The following is a 15641-nucleotide window of genomic DNA, read 5'->3' as shown; positions in this document are numbered from 1 at the left end:
ACGCGCGTGTTGTGTACAGAGTTCTCGGGCCTCCTGGGACTGGGACGTGCCTCCTCCTACTGTGTAGGAGCCTCTGCTTCCCAATACAGCTGTGTCCCCGAGCCGGCTGCCTGGCTTCCTGTGCGCGCCCGCGCAGGGGAGTGGGGCGAGGGGCGGGCGGGGGCGAGGTCGGCCCTGGGGCCTTGGCCCCGCACCTCGGCACCTCGGCCCGGAGCTCTCTCCCCAGACGTTGGAGACGACTGCCGTCCCTCCGGGCTTAATCAGAGCAGAGTTTCCTGAAGGAGGCAAGGGAAGCAATGGCTCAGGGGACCCCGGGGTGGGGTCGGGGCCCGTTTCTGGACTGAGGTTAAGAGGGACTGTGTCAAGGCCGCGGGAGGGAATTACTGGCGGCGTAAGGGGATGGAAGCGTCACGTCAGGAAGGCTAAACAGTGTGGCTCAAGTTTGGATCACGTGAGCGGTAGGCTGCGGGGGGTGGGGAATCTGCCGGGGACGCGGCCCCATTCCTGAGTTCCCCCAGCGGCTCTGCGCGTCCTCGCACGCATGCGTGGTCCTGCCGGCCGCCCTCGAGCCCTGCGCCGCGCCCGGGGATCAGGTGGCGGCGCGTGCGGCTGTCGCCACGCTCCTTTCCAGGGGCTGGCGATGGACGTCTGTCTGTAACCCCCCGGAGCCAATAGGAGACACGAACAGCCCGGCTCGCTCCGCCCACCGCGCTGGCGCTAAGGACACTTGAGGCCTGGCGCGGGCGGGCGCTGGCGGCTTCTGTGGGTTTGCAAATACCGGATCGAGATGGGCGCGTGGCCGGAGTGTGGCCCGGCTCCAGCCCTAAGCCTGGCGCCGCCTGCAGGCCAGACAGAACCTTTTCGCTGCGAAGGCTTTTCAGTCGTTTGCCGGTTGAGCTCCCTGACGCATCTTCTTCCACCGGGTCGCAGCCGCACACAGTGTGGCAAAGCACCCCGAGGTGGCGTGCAGCTCAAGCCCTTGATCGTGGCAAGGCAGAGCTCGGCCCTAAGCCTGTGCCTGAGTTTTATAAGGGAGCGCAGCATGGTGCCTTGTTAGAGTTACTCCTCCAAACTCTCTCTTAGACCTTTCCTAACTTTGCCCTCTGCTTTACCAGGCAAACCCACCTCCCGTTGTATCCTTGTAATTTTGACAAAACAAAACAAACTCCCCCCAAAAAACATTGCTGGTTTTCTAGACTGCAGAAAAGAGCAAAGGAAACAGTGGAGGATTCTTCTCGATAGCTGACAATAATCCTCTTACAACACCACATGAAAGTGAGGCCAAAGAAAATATTCAAGCCTGCACACTTGCAGCCTTCTGAGAGACAGGTCTCCCAAATGCACTCATTGCCCTGACGGTGGCTGGTCACACGCAATCCCTAGTTTTCGGCTGTACAGAAGTAAATATACTCTTGGTTGACAGCAGCAACTTACACGTTCAAGTCTTGCTTGTAGTTAGTTGTAAAGGATGTTGGTTATATGTGTATTTGAAAGGCAGAGGGTGCAGTGTGATGGCTCAATTGGCTAGTCTAATCCTCTACAAGCACTGGGTACACATACAGGTGCCGGTTCTAATCCTGGCAGCCCTGCTTCCCATCCAGCTCCCTGCTTGTGGCCTGGGAAGGCAGTAGAGCATGGTTCAAATGACCCAAAGCCTTGGGACCCTGAACCCACGTGGGAGACTTAGACGAGGCTCCTGGCTCCAGATCGCCTCAACTCTGGCTGCTGTTGCCATTAGTGAGGGTGAACCTGTGGATGGAAGATCTTTTTGTCTATGAGAATGGTGACATCTAAGGCATGAGTGGTAAAGCTGGGCTCCCAGTGCCAGCTGGTGGAAGCAACCATGTGGTCATGTCAGCAATGGTTTTTGGGGAGGTGACCTGGGCACTTGAACTACCCTTTCCTCAATGCTCCACGTAAGGAATGGGAAGAACATGGGTCCCCACAGATGTGTCAAGTGTCATAAAAAAGAAATCGGTTTAACGTAAGTGCTGTGTGGGAAATGGTTCTTAGCCCCCAAAATAAAATAGACCACTATCAAGGATGTAGTTCATTTATATTCACCAAATATTTCTTTCTGACAGACAGCAATGACTCATAAATCAAGGGGAGGAATTTGAAGAAATGACCGCTGAAAACGGAGGCCTAAACATGACCTCGTTTGAGGAATCTGCTGAGAGCCGTTTGTTAATCAGAACGTGAGCTCAGACTTTATCTTGAGAAAAACCAGAGTGTGGACTCCTCATCCGCAGGGATTTCTCAGCTGATTTCCCAGAGGCCTCCCGGGAGGTGATGGGGAAAGCAGGGCCCCAGCAGGCTGAGTCCATCAGCGTGTGCAAGGCCTTGGGGACCTGAGTGCACAGTGCTGGAGAAGCTGCTCAGCATCTGGGATCCTGTGGGGGCTGACACACAGGGGCCTGCGCTATTCCCGTTTCTCAGATTTATGTTTTCTTGATGTCATCACCCCAACCTCAGGCTTGGAGATGAGCTGACCCTTCAGAACTGTTGACTCCTAAGAATTTAATGTTATATTTATGAGAGTGAGGTTCAAGAACATAAAATACAAAGTCTGAAGCTACAAAGATCACCACTTTTACCAGGTACACTGGAGAGCATCCCAACAGTAAGTAAGCTGAGCCGATCCAAAGCCAGGAGCCCAGGTGCCTATTTTGGGTCTTCCATGTGGGTCCAGGGGCCCAAGGACTTGGACCATCTTCCACTGCTTTTCTAACCATCATCAGGAATCAAAAGTAGAGCAGTCAAGATTCAAACCAGCGTCCATATGAGATGCCAGCACCTCAGGCTGAGGATTAGCCTATTATGTGTCTGTGCTCGTCCCTATTTATTTTTTAATGTTAATTATAAAGGTGAAGGGGTGAGGATTGCAGACTCACATGGGCTCCTGATAGGGGCAGAGAAGGTAAGGTGGCGGGGGGGTAAGAGATTTGGGTGGAGGTGGATGTTGGTGCGCTGCTCCTTGCTGTCAGACCTTCTTAGTGCCCAGAGGGAGATGGTCTATTGATGTCACCTCAGAGAAGTGTCCTGGGGCTTGAGGGGTCGCTGTGCAGCAGGTGACACAGTCCTTCTGCCCACACAGGGCTCTTTGTTCTCTGTGTAAGTTCCAAGGTCTGTTGGTTTCCGTATCTGCCTCAGTGTGTCCCCAGGCCTAGGTGCTCTCATAGAACCTGGCCTGAGTTCTCACAGAACTGTAGTGCCACTTGCTTTCTTTCCACCTTTTGAAGAGGTACTGGAGGACTTCTACTGGATTATGGGATCCAGTTGTCTTATCTTCCATGTGCATTTGGGTTTGTTCCTCATCCTTTCTCTGGAGTCAGCAATGGGCATGACCCTGTCCCCCAGCATGTGCTCTGCAGTTGGACCACATGTCCATGGGATGTCCCTAAGATGAGGCATCCTGTCAGTCTAAGGCACTCTCATGTGATTCTGGGAGCCCACGCCTGACCGGGTTGCCCTATCCAGCCAGTGCCTGCCCTATCTCCCAAATGTTCCTGTCTGGTTGGGAGGCCACTTCAGAACTCCTACCAGGCTGACACCAAGTCCCAGCTCCTGTGGTTCAATCCAGTCCATCCCAGCTCTGGCTCTCATGTGCACTGGCACATATAATGGGCCAGTCAGGGAGACCCCTTAGATCCCAACTATACTTTCATGCATTTCAGCAAGTGGGGCAGCCTGGCCTGGCACACCCCCAGTCCTGACTCTCTGGCGTACTGATGGGTGCAGTGGCGCAGTCAGGGAGACCCCTTTATCTCAGACTGACGCCTACATGCTCTAGCTATGTAGGTCATGGAGATCCCTATAGACCCATACCATGTCTGTCCCCAGTCCAAGCTTTCATGTGCAGCTGCACTGGTAACAGTGACACAGCCCGTTCCACCCTGTTCTTCACACATACCTATGGGTACAGCAGCCTTGTCTGATCTGACTCCAACTGAGCTATCCTATTGGGTCCCCTAAAATAGTAAACTGTTATACCAAATGTTCACTTTTCACTACAATTTTCCTTTTTGAAGATTTGCTAACTTCTTTGAAAACAGAATGACAAAGTGAGACAGAGACACAGAGATTTCCATCCACCCCTACATACCTGCAACAGCAAGGCTGCGTCCCACTGAAGTCAGGAGCCAGAAGCTCCGTCTGGGTTCCCAGCTGTGACAGGGATCCAAGTACTTAGGGACAATTTGCTGTGTCCTGAACTGCATTAGCAGGAAACTGGGTCAGAAGCAGAAGAGCCAGGCCTGTTTTCAGGCACTCACATATGGGACGTGAGTCTTAAGAGGCAGATGAACCAGCCTTGCTGCAATTCCCTGCACCGCTCCCTTCCCAAGGACTGTAATTCCTTAATACTACAGGTTCTTTTGCTTCCCAAGGCTCTTCCAGTTCCTGATCTTTTTCCTCAGCACAGCAAAGGCTGTGTTTATGAGGGATCTTCATAGGGTTTGTAGGAAGCGCTGCATGGATTTGAAAAACAATTTGCAGCAAAATAAAATTTAATCCCACTATAGATTAAGTTTGTGAAACACCCTCGTGTTGACCTGGACAGCCTGCCTGGTGGCTCTAGATGTTGAACAAAGGTCATGCACTGATTTTTCTCTCTGCATCTTCCAGAAACGTGTCCTCACTGCCAACAGGGCAGCTTTGAAGGGAATTAATTCTACAATATATGCAGACAACCATCTGGCTGGCCAGACTGGTCAGTTCAGACCTGGACATCCATGGAGACTGTTAACACTGCGTTCCCCCATAGCATGCACTGAGTTGGCACAGAGGCAGCAGCAAAGGCCTTGTTCATTAGGAGCAGCTGAGAATGCAGCAGGGCAAACCTCCGCAGTCTCCTAGCTTAACATGCTAACCTCTGTATCTCCATGGGCACTTACTCCTGTGAAAGGCACAGAATCATTCCCGCCAGCTGCTCATCTGTGGTTTTTAGGTAGGGAGGACAATGTACACTCAAGAGGCCAGCTGAAGTTCTCTACAGGGTCCAGCATATTGCACAGTGTGTTAAGCTGCTATCCGCAGTGCCAGTGCTGCAGCTCAGTGATGGCTCGAAGCTTGGTCACTCTGTTTTTGATCCAGCTCCCTGCTAATGTGATTGGGGAAGAGCAGAGGATGGGCAAGTTCCTGGGCCCTTGTCACACATGTGGGAGATCTGAGTCCTGGCTTCAGCCTGGCCTGTCTTTGGGCATTCAAGCCATTTGGCAAGTGAATCTCCCTCCATCTCCCCCTCTGACTGTGCCTTCCAAATATAATTTTTTTAAAAGATTTATTTTATTTTTATTGGAAAGGCGGATATATAGAGAGGAGAAACAGAGAGGAAGATCTTCCGTCTGATGATTCACTCCCCAAGTGAGCGCAATGGCCGATGCTATGCCGATCCGAAGCCAGGAGCCTCTTCCGGGTCTCCCACACGGGTGCAGGGTCCCAAAGCTTTGGGCCATCCTCAACTGCTTTCCCGGGCCACAGGCAAGGAGCTGGATGGGAAGCGGGGCCGTAGGGATTAGAACCGGTGCCCATATGGGATCCTGGGCGTGCAAGGCGAGGACTATAACCAAGGACTGTAATTTTTATTTGGGGGCGCTGGGCCCCCAAATAAAAATTTTAAAAGTGACCACCAGGGGTGGGTTTCAGGATGGGGTGTCTCATGCCTGGATCCCGGACAGCCACCATGTGCACATGGTGAGCTGTTCCCCGGGCCTGCTGGGTTCCGGGGGCTGCTTCCTTCGGGGTGAGTAGTCCGAGGGGGGTTCTCCGGGACTGGGCAGGTCCAAGACCCACCTGCTGCCTTCATTGGGTGGTGAATGGGATTTGGGAGGGACGTGACCTTGGGCCTGGGAATTTAAACCTCCAGCAGCCTCCTGGCAGCTGGTGGGTCTCAGGATGGGGCGTCTCATGCCTGGATCTCGGACAGTCACCATGTGCACGTGGTGAGCAGTTCCCCGGGTGGCCAGTGCACCATTTTGTGCCAGGCTCCGCATGCTGGCCGCCTGGCCGGGGAGCTCTGGGGATTTGGTTCTTTGAGTCGCTGCTTAATTAGCTCCAGGTAGAACCCATTGTGTTTCTTGGACCTGTACAGGCTGTAACTCTTCCTTTGTAAAACTTGTAATCACTAACAATGCTGAGCACCAAATACCAGTCCATGCAGAAGCTATGGCTTGGGGCTTGTCCTGCAAAAGTAGCTCCAACAGCTGGCTAATGTGTCAACTGGTAATGGAACAGAGTAGATCAGGCACGACTGGGCAAACCTTAGCCCACAAGTAAAACTAGAAACCAGGAGGGAGCAGAGGTCATGCCGAGCTAGGCTCTTGCACCTACTGGTCTGCGGGAGCCAGGGACGCTAAGCCACAGTGTCTAAGGCAGAGTTCGGGACAGGGGAGGGGCTGTGCCAAGCTGAGTCAGAGCATCCACTGGCAGGCAAGTGATCTATGGCTGGGAACAGACCCGGTTGGGGAGCAAAGGGGACAACCCTAGCTGGGCTGAGGTTCCCACCAAGAGGCGCATGGCCTGGAAGAGGGGCTGTGTTCTGATCTGGAAACAGTTGTAGTCTCCCTTGGCACAAGTGTGGACTGGGATTGGATGCAACGAACTGGGCCGGACCCCAACACCCCCTGGTGTCCTGGAGGACCAGGAAAGATGTGGAATGGATTAGGCAAGGTCTCAAACCCCTACTGAGCCATGTGTGAGCCATATGTGGGTATGGACAAACCATGGCTGGGCTGGAACATCCAACAGTAAGAACCAGATTGGGTGGAAGGCCAGTCAGGAAAAGCCACAGTTCCTGCTATGGCAGGAAGTGGACTGAGTAGGGTTGGCTCATGGACCCACTGGTAAGCATGAAACCTGGCATTGGGAGAGGTTCTGATGGAGGAGCCTAGGCAACTCCTCTGGCAGGACACAGACCCGGCAGGTAAGCGCAAGAAACATGATAGGAAACAGCCCAGAAAAGGCCATGGAAAGCTACACACTGGCATACAATTGGCAGACGTGGGGGCAAGACCAGGCTGAATCTGTCCACGTCATCCACTGGCAAATCCAGGCACCAGTGTGGGTCGACCCAGGTTCGGTCGCAACAAAGACTAGTGCACAATATGGAATGCCGAGGTGAGGTTGCCCGTACCGGAAGGGACCACAGCGCCCAACCAGCCTGAGAACAAGAAAGGAGGTGGGCAGAGCCGGCAGGGGAATAAGGGAGGGTTCCTTTGCAGGACAGCTACTTCTGTAGGAGAGCATAGGCTGGGATGGGGACAGACCAGACTAGGCAGAGCTACCACACCTGTGCACCTCATGTGGACTAGATCAGGGAAAAGCCGGGCTGGGCGGATTATTCCTACTGGTGCAAACAAAATTAAAGTGGGCGAGGGTTGTTTGGGCTTAGCCACAGCATCAGCTGGAATCTGGGAGTGGGAGAGGCCTGGGAGGGAAATAGTGGGCTCATCCCTCTTGGGTTACCACTTCCACGGGAGGACATAAAACTAAGACAGCGACTGGGGTGGAATGGGGTGTGGGACAGACTGGATTACTGCTACACTTACTGGCAAACCAGGGTAGGGGGTGGGCCTGGCGGGGGTTATTGTGGGTCACTCCAACTAGGCTGCAGCTCCCACTGGTTTATGTGAGGGCCAAGTATGTGCGGGGCAGAACCAGGCTGGACTGCAACACCCATTGGTTCCAGTGGAAGTCGGGACTGAAAACAGAAGCAACCCAGCAATTGCAACCACCAGCTGATTGGGGCGAGGGATGGTGCCAGGCCCTGTACTTGTTAGCACATACAAGAAGTTTCTTTGGAGATCTTCCTAATCTAAATGCTGGACTAAGAACCCTAACGAAGAAAAGAGAGAAGACAGAACAGGTCAACCAACCATCTCAGCTATGATGGACTATGTCAATCAGTGGGTTTTTCACAGACCTCATAGTGCTTGGAGTGGCAAGATTGACAGCAATTCATAACTGTTGCAATATCAAAACCACTTGAGCAAGAACCTCAGAGCATGCCCTACATCCGGGACCTGGGGAGGGTGGGAAATTGGGTGGGCCTTCCCCCTTAATGTCCCCCTTTAAACATGAAGGTAACAATATGGAAAACATACTAGTATTATCCACTTTCCTATAGCTCTTGAACCTTCTTACCCTAATTAACTATGTAAAGAATGTCAAAATAAAAATTCATAATAAAAATTAAAAAAAAAGTGCCCACCAGTGCCCTGCAGGATGGCGCAGTGATTAAAGTCCTCGCCTTGCACGCCTGGGATCCCATATGGGCACCGGTTCTAATCCCTGCGGCCCCGCTTCCCATCCAGCTCCCTGCCTGTGGCCTGGGAAAGCAGTCAAGGATGGCCCAAAGCTTTGGGACCCTGCACCCACGTGGCAGACCTGGCAGAAGAGGCTCCTGGCTTCGGATTGGCTCAGCTCCAGCTGTTGCGGTCGCCTGGGGAGTGAATCATTGGATGGAAGATCTTCCTCTCTGTATATCCACCTTTCCAATAAAAATAAAATAAATCTTTAAAAAAAAAAAGTGACCACCGGCATGGTGGTCTAGTGGCTAAAGTTTTCACCTTGGCAAGTTGGGATCCCAGATGGATGCTGGTTTTAATCTTGGCTGCTCCACTTCCCATCCAGCTCCCTGCTTGTGGCCTGGGAAAGCAGTAAAGAATGGCCCAAAAGCCTTGGGACCCTGCACCCACATTGGAGACCTGGAAGAAGCTCCTGGCTCCTGATCAGCTCAGCTCTGGCCATTGTGGTCACTTGGTGAGTGAATCATTGGACAGAGGATCTTTCTTCTCTTCTGTATATCTAACTTTGCAATAAATAAATATTTTAAAAAGCAATTTTAAAGGATTTATTATTATTTGAGTTGGAAAGTCAGATTTACAGAGAGAAGGAGAGGCAGGGAGAAATATTTTCCATCTGTTGGTTCACTTTCCAAGTGGCCGCAACAGCTGGAGTTGAGCTGATCCAAAGTCAGGAGCCAGCTTTCTTCCAGCTCTCCCAAGTAAGTGCAGGGTCCCAAGGCTTTGGGCTGCCCTCTAATACTTTCCCAGAGCACAAACAGGGAGCTGGATGGGAAGTGGTACAGCCAGGACACGAACTTGTGCCCATTTGGGATCTGGTTCAGGCAAGACAAGGACTTTAGCTACTAGGCTAATGTGCTAGGCCCCAAAAATGATTTTTAATTGAGGGTGAGCAATAGCTCAACTGGCTAATTCTCTACCTCCAAGCATCAGCATTCCTTACAGGCGCCAGTTCTTGTGCCAGCTGCTTCATTTACCTTCCAGCTCCCTGCTGGTGGCCTGGGAAAGCAGTAGAGGATGGACCCAACTCTTGGGGAGTCTGTACCTGTGTGGGAGACCTGGAAAAAGCTCCTGGCCTCAAATTATCTCAGCTCTGGCCGGTGTGGCCACTTGGCGAGTGAACCAACGGATGGAAGATCTTTCTGTCTCTCCTGTCTGTGGACCTGCCTGCCATTCACGGGTGAAAGGACATACTTGGGTCACCCTCTGCTCTTTTCCCAGACACATAAGCAGGGAGCTGAATCAAAAGTAGAGTAGCTGGCTCTTGAACCCATGCTCATGGGACGCCACATGACAGGGAACCCTTAATCTGCTATGACACCACCCTGGGCCTCAAAAAACATTCTTGAAGTTTATCTGTGACAGAGGAAAGAAGTTTAATTCAAAAGATGAACAAAATATTTATAGACACCCTGAAGTGGTAAGACTCTGACATTTTATTAAGAAACATCTTTATTTTAAATGATAGTACAAAAACTGTAAATATAATATAGATCTGTAATATATATACACAAATGCGCATGCACACACAGACACACACAAACTTGGTCATCAGAATCAAATATTTTTAACCTAAAAAAAAAAACCCCACCATTTTTATCCTAAATAAAAAGGGAAGGATATTTGTTTTCTTACTAACACTGTACATAAAGCTGTCAGGTAATCTGAAAGTTTGAGGACACTGTGAAAATAAATCAGGTGCGCCCCCTCCCAGCAATGCGCATGCATCCACACACAGCCTTGGCCTAAGGAGAGCGCGTAGGTCAAGACCAGGGGAGAGAGCTGCTTTGTTGCCTACTAGGAAGTCCCAGATGCAAGGTGTGACCTTGATTAATTCTCCGAAACCAACTGAGTCAGAACAAACAGAAAATACGCAGCAGTGAGGGAGGGGAGTGGCAAGGAGAAGGACATGGCCCACAGATTAGAAATGACGGACAGGAGCCTAGTGGCCGGAAGTCTCCACACCACAGGGACGGCGGCTCACAGAGACAGATGCGGGTGTTTGCTGGCGTCAGGGGTGGAGGCGGGCCACAGACAGGCAATCAGAATTTCCTGTCATCAACAAGCCAAACTGCACCATAAAACCTAGGAATGTTATGCTGTTATGCTATTCCTTCATTCTAGAGATGCAAAAACAAACAAACAAAAAAATTAAATAAAAAGGGAAGAAAAAAAGAAAAAGGCAGCAACACAGTGTTTACGCTATTTAATTCCAACTAACACCATCAGTCCGGGTCTTATTACATCAATCAGTATAGGAAATGGGGTACTGACTGTGTGGCAGCACACGGTTCTCCCTCACTGCAGTGGGGCCGGGCAGGAGCTCAGAGCAGATGGGTGATGCCTGGGGCTCCAGTCTCACAGTCCTTTCTTGGTCTCAGTCATCCGGGGGTGGTCTGAGCAAGGAGCCCAGCACAGACAGTCCCTTAACACCTGTCGGCCTCCATCTCCCAGCCCTGCGGGTCTACACATTAGGGGTGGGCTACACGAGCTTCTCAAAATGATGGGTCTTCTGAACTGGGACAGCAGACACCCAGAACACCTGCTCCTTCTGCCACGATCCTGCTCGGGAGTTCTGTCTGAAGTGCAGGGGACGTCACAAAAAGCCTGCACAGGAGAGGAGTCCCTCACTCTGGACACAGTCCTGGCTCTGTGGCATCCATGGTGGCATCTCTGGTGTTGTTGCATGGCAAACCTCCTGGGAAATCAGGGATAGGCTCCCGGTGGTGGGGCCTAGCTCCGTGGGTTTCTCCTCACTTCCTGTTCTGAGAAGGGCCATAGTCACACGTGGGTTTTTCCCTTGTTGTTGTTATTGTTCCTTAGCCTATGCATTGAGAACAAGCTCTGTATATTTAATAAGATAAAAAATATTTCCAGGTTATAACAATACTTTAGAGTTAAACCTGACCCAGAGGAAAGCGTGAAAACCCCTGTGTATTTATAAGCATGCACACTGACATACACCCAACAAAGGGGTACAGAAATTGCCCCAATCACACAACACTTTATCTGCAGAGCCTTCTGATAAGTTCATTTCTTTTATACCAATATAAAGAAAAAAGTAATTTTCTGTGTAATAGATTTCTAACATTACTATTTAGACACAAAATGTTACTACTGCAGTGGCAAGGCTGAAGCAGAAAGCAAAGTAATAAACAAAACAAAACAAAAACCACAGCCAAATGCATCCTTGACAGACAAAAAGAATAAGGTACTGAGTTCAAAACACAGAAACCTAAAACCAAGTTCTCCCATATTTTACTTAAGAGATCTCAACTTTTAGTTTTTAAGAGACCTCAACTTTGACATGACATCTGAGAGATCCCAGAGAGATAGTGGTGGGAAGGGAGTGCTCCTTTTGTACATTTATACATTTATAACTAATTTCCCTGAAGCTAGGAACAAAGACAGAAGTATTAAAATTTCTTTTTTTTGGGTTGGGGGGAGGTAGGAAAGGCTTAAGACCAAAATGCAAAGGTAAAATTCCTGACAATACTGACATTGCTAAAGCAACTTTAAACTAGACAAAGCTCCAGGTATTCCCTGCTCAGAGACCAACTTGGAACCACTTGTCTGTCATTTAACTTCCATAATCCAACGTCACCATTAAACCACTTGGAATCCCCTAGCCTAGAAGAGCTAAGCAGTTCCCAACTTCCATGAATGATCCAGAATGATCTGTAAATTCATGAAACGGCATTGCCATGAACACATTTGATACTCAACTTCTAACCACTTCAAGGCAGCTGATGCCCTCCCCCTGGCAAACACAGCAGTGGATCAAATCCCATTTCCATTCGCTGGGATAATGGCCATCTTTTCCTACTGCTGTTTGTGACACTGCTGGACACATCTCTCTCCTGGTTTCAGCATCCCCATCATCCACAACGCCTGGCCCTCTATGAGATCCTGAGGCAGGGTGTGGTGTTTGTGTTTGGGGGTTGGCAGGGAAGCGTGTCAGGGAAGAACACTGAGCCATCCTCATTTCCCAAAAGGTGGGGGCTCTGGATATTGAGAAAGGAGTGTTGAGGGGACAACCCTGCCCTCCACCAACAGCTATCCCAGAGGATGAGGTGGTTGGGTCTTCTGCAATCAATCTTTAGTACCAAAGTCAACACATACACATCAAGACCATAACCAAGACTCCATCTTAAGCAGGGCTCTGACACACTCATAGCAGCCCTGCTAGCACCCTTGTCCAACGGGTTGCAGAGACAGAGTGAGCTGGCAGCAGACAGCACGACCCCATCTTCCCCCTCACCTGGATTCCTCTGCTGTGCCCACCTGTCGACCCCCAGCACAGAACAAGGCTGCTCAGCGGCTAAGTACTGAGTATCTTGTTCTGGGAGAAAATCTAGCGGAGGTGGCTAACAGCTGAGATGAATTTCAAAACTGGTATTCTCGCCTACCAAGCTCTAGTAGTCAACTCTGTGAATTTTTTTTTTTTAAGGAATTAGTTGTGTTTTCAGTCTATTCAGAACCTGCAATGATTCTGCACCTCTGGAACACTCCAGCAAATCACTCCGCTAACCAAGGTAAACGGAACCATGGTAACTGTCACTTCTTTCTTCCAAATTAAAAATGCATGTTTTCCTCATGATCACCAATTAAGAAAACCATATTCTAAACAGTCACTCAAATGTTTACTTAGCACAGTTCTCGGGGTTTCTTTCAACAAAGGAAGCAAGCAAGTTTAGATTGATGAGGAACCAATGTCAGAAGCGACAGCCTTTCCACAACCTCTCTCCAAACCATATCCCCTTTTCTCTGAGAAAACCTCCATGCTAAAACATAAGGAAAATGAAGCAATGAAATGTTTTCTAAACTCTGTGGACAAGGAGAGCAGGCAGACTGAGAGAGGGGGGAGGTGGGCACAGTGGCCGGGATCTGTGGTTCCCTACTTCACGGCACTGGTCAACATGCACAGGGCACAAACACCAGGCACGCAGCCCTGTGCTGGGCGCAAGAAAAAGATAGGCAGCAATCGCTCATCATGAATCAAATGGAAACAAAACTAGCCAATATCATTAGTGTCCACTCCACTTCAGCCCTCAGGTCCCCACTCCAGTCACCTTTCCACACTCAGAAAATGCTGCATTAAAAGGACAGTATTTCCCCAGAAAAGCACACACATGCCAGGAAGGACACTGTGAAAACCCGACAAAGACTTACAAAATGGAAGATGTTAAGCGTGATATTACGTAAATCAACGTCTGGAAGCAAGTTGTCCTAACAACAGATCACCCTTCTAATTCTGATTTTATAAAATACATTCAGAGCAAAATTTGTATGACTGTCCCACCAGCCTCGTTTTGGCCACTTTCCAGTGCTGGAAAAAGCCTGCAGGACCTGAATTTTATAGACACTTGTCCCACACAAACACGAGATCGTTCCTTGTAGTTTTTAAAAAACTTTTAGTGTCTTAAAATGGCACCTGAGACTTTGGACACATACTGATACACATTTTTTGGGCAATCACAAATTTCTTTTCAGTGAGACGAACTCAGAGTAATGAGGAACGCCTGCCCCTTGGCAGTGGCATGCATGCCTTTCCTCTTGCCCAAAGCTTCCTTGTCATCTTCTTCCCCAGGAATCTCTCCAACAGACACACGTCCTAAGTATAAGGCACATTTTCAGGTCACTGGACGATATGTGTGTATTTAGGAGTGTAAAATCTTTTGATAGAAAATCAGTTATTTAGAAACAAACAAAAAACTACCTATGGCATGCAGCAGGCTTTATGTCTACACTTAAGGCAGCAGGGTGCGCTGGGGTTTGGTCCTGATTCACTGAAGAAGTGTTCCCTAAATATGGCTTGGAATTCCAGTTGCATAGAGAGCCTTCCTGAGACCAAGAATTGAGCCCTATTGTAGCTTCTTCCTAAGGACATTCTTAATTTTTATATATTTGTCCTCTGTTTTTTCTTCTTAAAAATGGAGTAAAAAGATGAATGCAGTGCAAGTTGTATATCTGCATATTAAGATGAAACAGTCTCCAAGGACACTGCAGGCTGTGACTCCGTCGTCTTTCCCACTCTTGTCATGTGTGCTTCTCTTTCCACCTCGCCTTCGTTGACGACCACAGCATCCACCTCAGCCACCTCCTCGACCATGGGGGAATCGACTCCGTTGGGCTGCTGCCGGGCTATGGCCTCCAGCTGCAGCCGGTACTGCTCTGCCTCCTGCTCCTTCTGGAGGAGCTGCTGTCGGTACTCCTGGGCTCGCCGGTGGGCCTCCTGGAGCCGCTGTTGCAGGAGCTCCCTCTCACGGCCTTCCTAAAAAAGCACACCGCGTCATCACTGCGTGAGAATCCCACATCACAGGTCACCCAGAGAGCAGATGGAAAGCTGGGAAGGCCGAAGGCCTGAAGCAATTTGGCTCTGACACATTCCTCCTGCCTCTCTCTGACATGGGTAGAAACATTACCTTACTGTCCTCTACATTGTCTGTCAGCTCTTCGATCTTTGGTTTCTTTGTTAATGGCAGCTTGTCTATTTCTTCTTCCTCCTCCTCCTCTTCAATCACAGTCTCCCCTGCCACCTGACCAGCAGGCACAGTTAGAACTAAAAGAAAAAGGATGCCATCAGAGGTGATGTCTGCACCAGAAAACCAAGAGCTTTTTTTTTTTCTTTTTAAAATATTTATTTTATTTTTATTGCCAAGTCAGATATACAGTGAGAAGGAGAGAGAGAGAGGAAGATCCTCCATCCGAAGACTCACACCCCAAGTGAGCACAATGGCTGGTGCTGCACTTATCTGAAGCCAGGAGCCTCTTCCAGGTCTCCTACACGGGTGCAGGGTCCCAAGGCCTTGGGCTGTCCTCGACTGCTTTCCCAGGCCACAAGCAGGGAGCTGGATGCGAAGTGGAGCCACTGGGTTAGAACCGGCGTCCATCTGGGATCCCGGTGCATTCAAGGCAAGGACTTTAGTTGCTAGGCCATCACACTGGGCCTCTGTGTGTTTTTCAATAGAAAACAATATGTTCTCTGAGACATTAAAGTTGTTTGGATTTCAGGATTAAGTTATGTAAGGCATGGGCTCTGATGACAGAAACAGCAAGAGTAAACAAGGCTCAGAAGGGAAGGATACAGACTTACAGGCTTATGGGCCAAGCAGGGAAGTCCCAGTCCTGCAGCCTGAGAGCACTTTAAAAAGATGTGGATCAATGAACTCAAAGACATTTGTTCTGATACAAAAATTTTGTGGGGCCAGTGAAATAGCCTAGAGGCTAAATCCTCGCCTTGGATGTGCTAGCATCCCATGTGGGTGCTGGTTCAAGTCCTGGCTGCTCTACTTTCCATCCAGCTGCCTGTTGCCTGGGAAAGCAGTAGAAGACGGC

The 15641-nt window shown here is 49.9% G+C and overlaps 1 protein-coding gene across 2 annotated transcripts in view; it reads right to left on the bottom strand.

Annotated features, from left to right (window-relative positions):
• Window positions 1–9721: 9721 nt before the first annotated feature.
• GABPB2 (GA binding protein transcription factor subunit beta 2) overlaps window positions 9722–15641 on the bottom strand; it is a 43176-nt gene continuing 37256 nt past the window's right edge. For both annotated transcript variants that reach the window (XM_040998397.1, XM_040998398.1), the window contains 2 exons: window positions 14729–14865; window positions 9722–14577 (listed from right to left, as the gene is read on the bottom strand). In XM_040998397.1, the coding sequence (XP_040854331.1) occupies window positions 14281–14577; window positions 14729–14865 (434 nt within the window). In that variant the 3' untranslated portion in view covers window positions 9722–14280. The remainder of the gene's footprint in view (window positions 14578–14728; window positions 14866–15641) is intronic.

Source organism: Ochotona curzoniae, unplaced genomic scaffold (genome assembly GCF_017591425.1).
Source record: "Ochotona curzoniae isolate NIBS_2020 unplaced genomic scaffold, NIBS_Ocur_1.0 scaffold_1037, whole genome shotgun sequence".
Lineage (NCBI taxonomy): Eukaryota > Metazoa > Chordata > Mammalia > Lagomorpha > Ochotonidae > Ochotona > Ochotona curzoniae.
The sequence above is the reverse complement of the archived record's forward strand: the minus strand, read 5'-3'. Positions and strand labels throughout refer to the sequence as shown.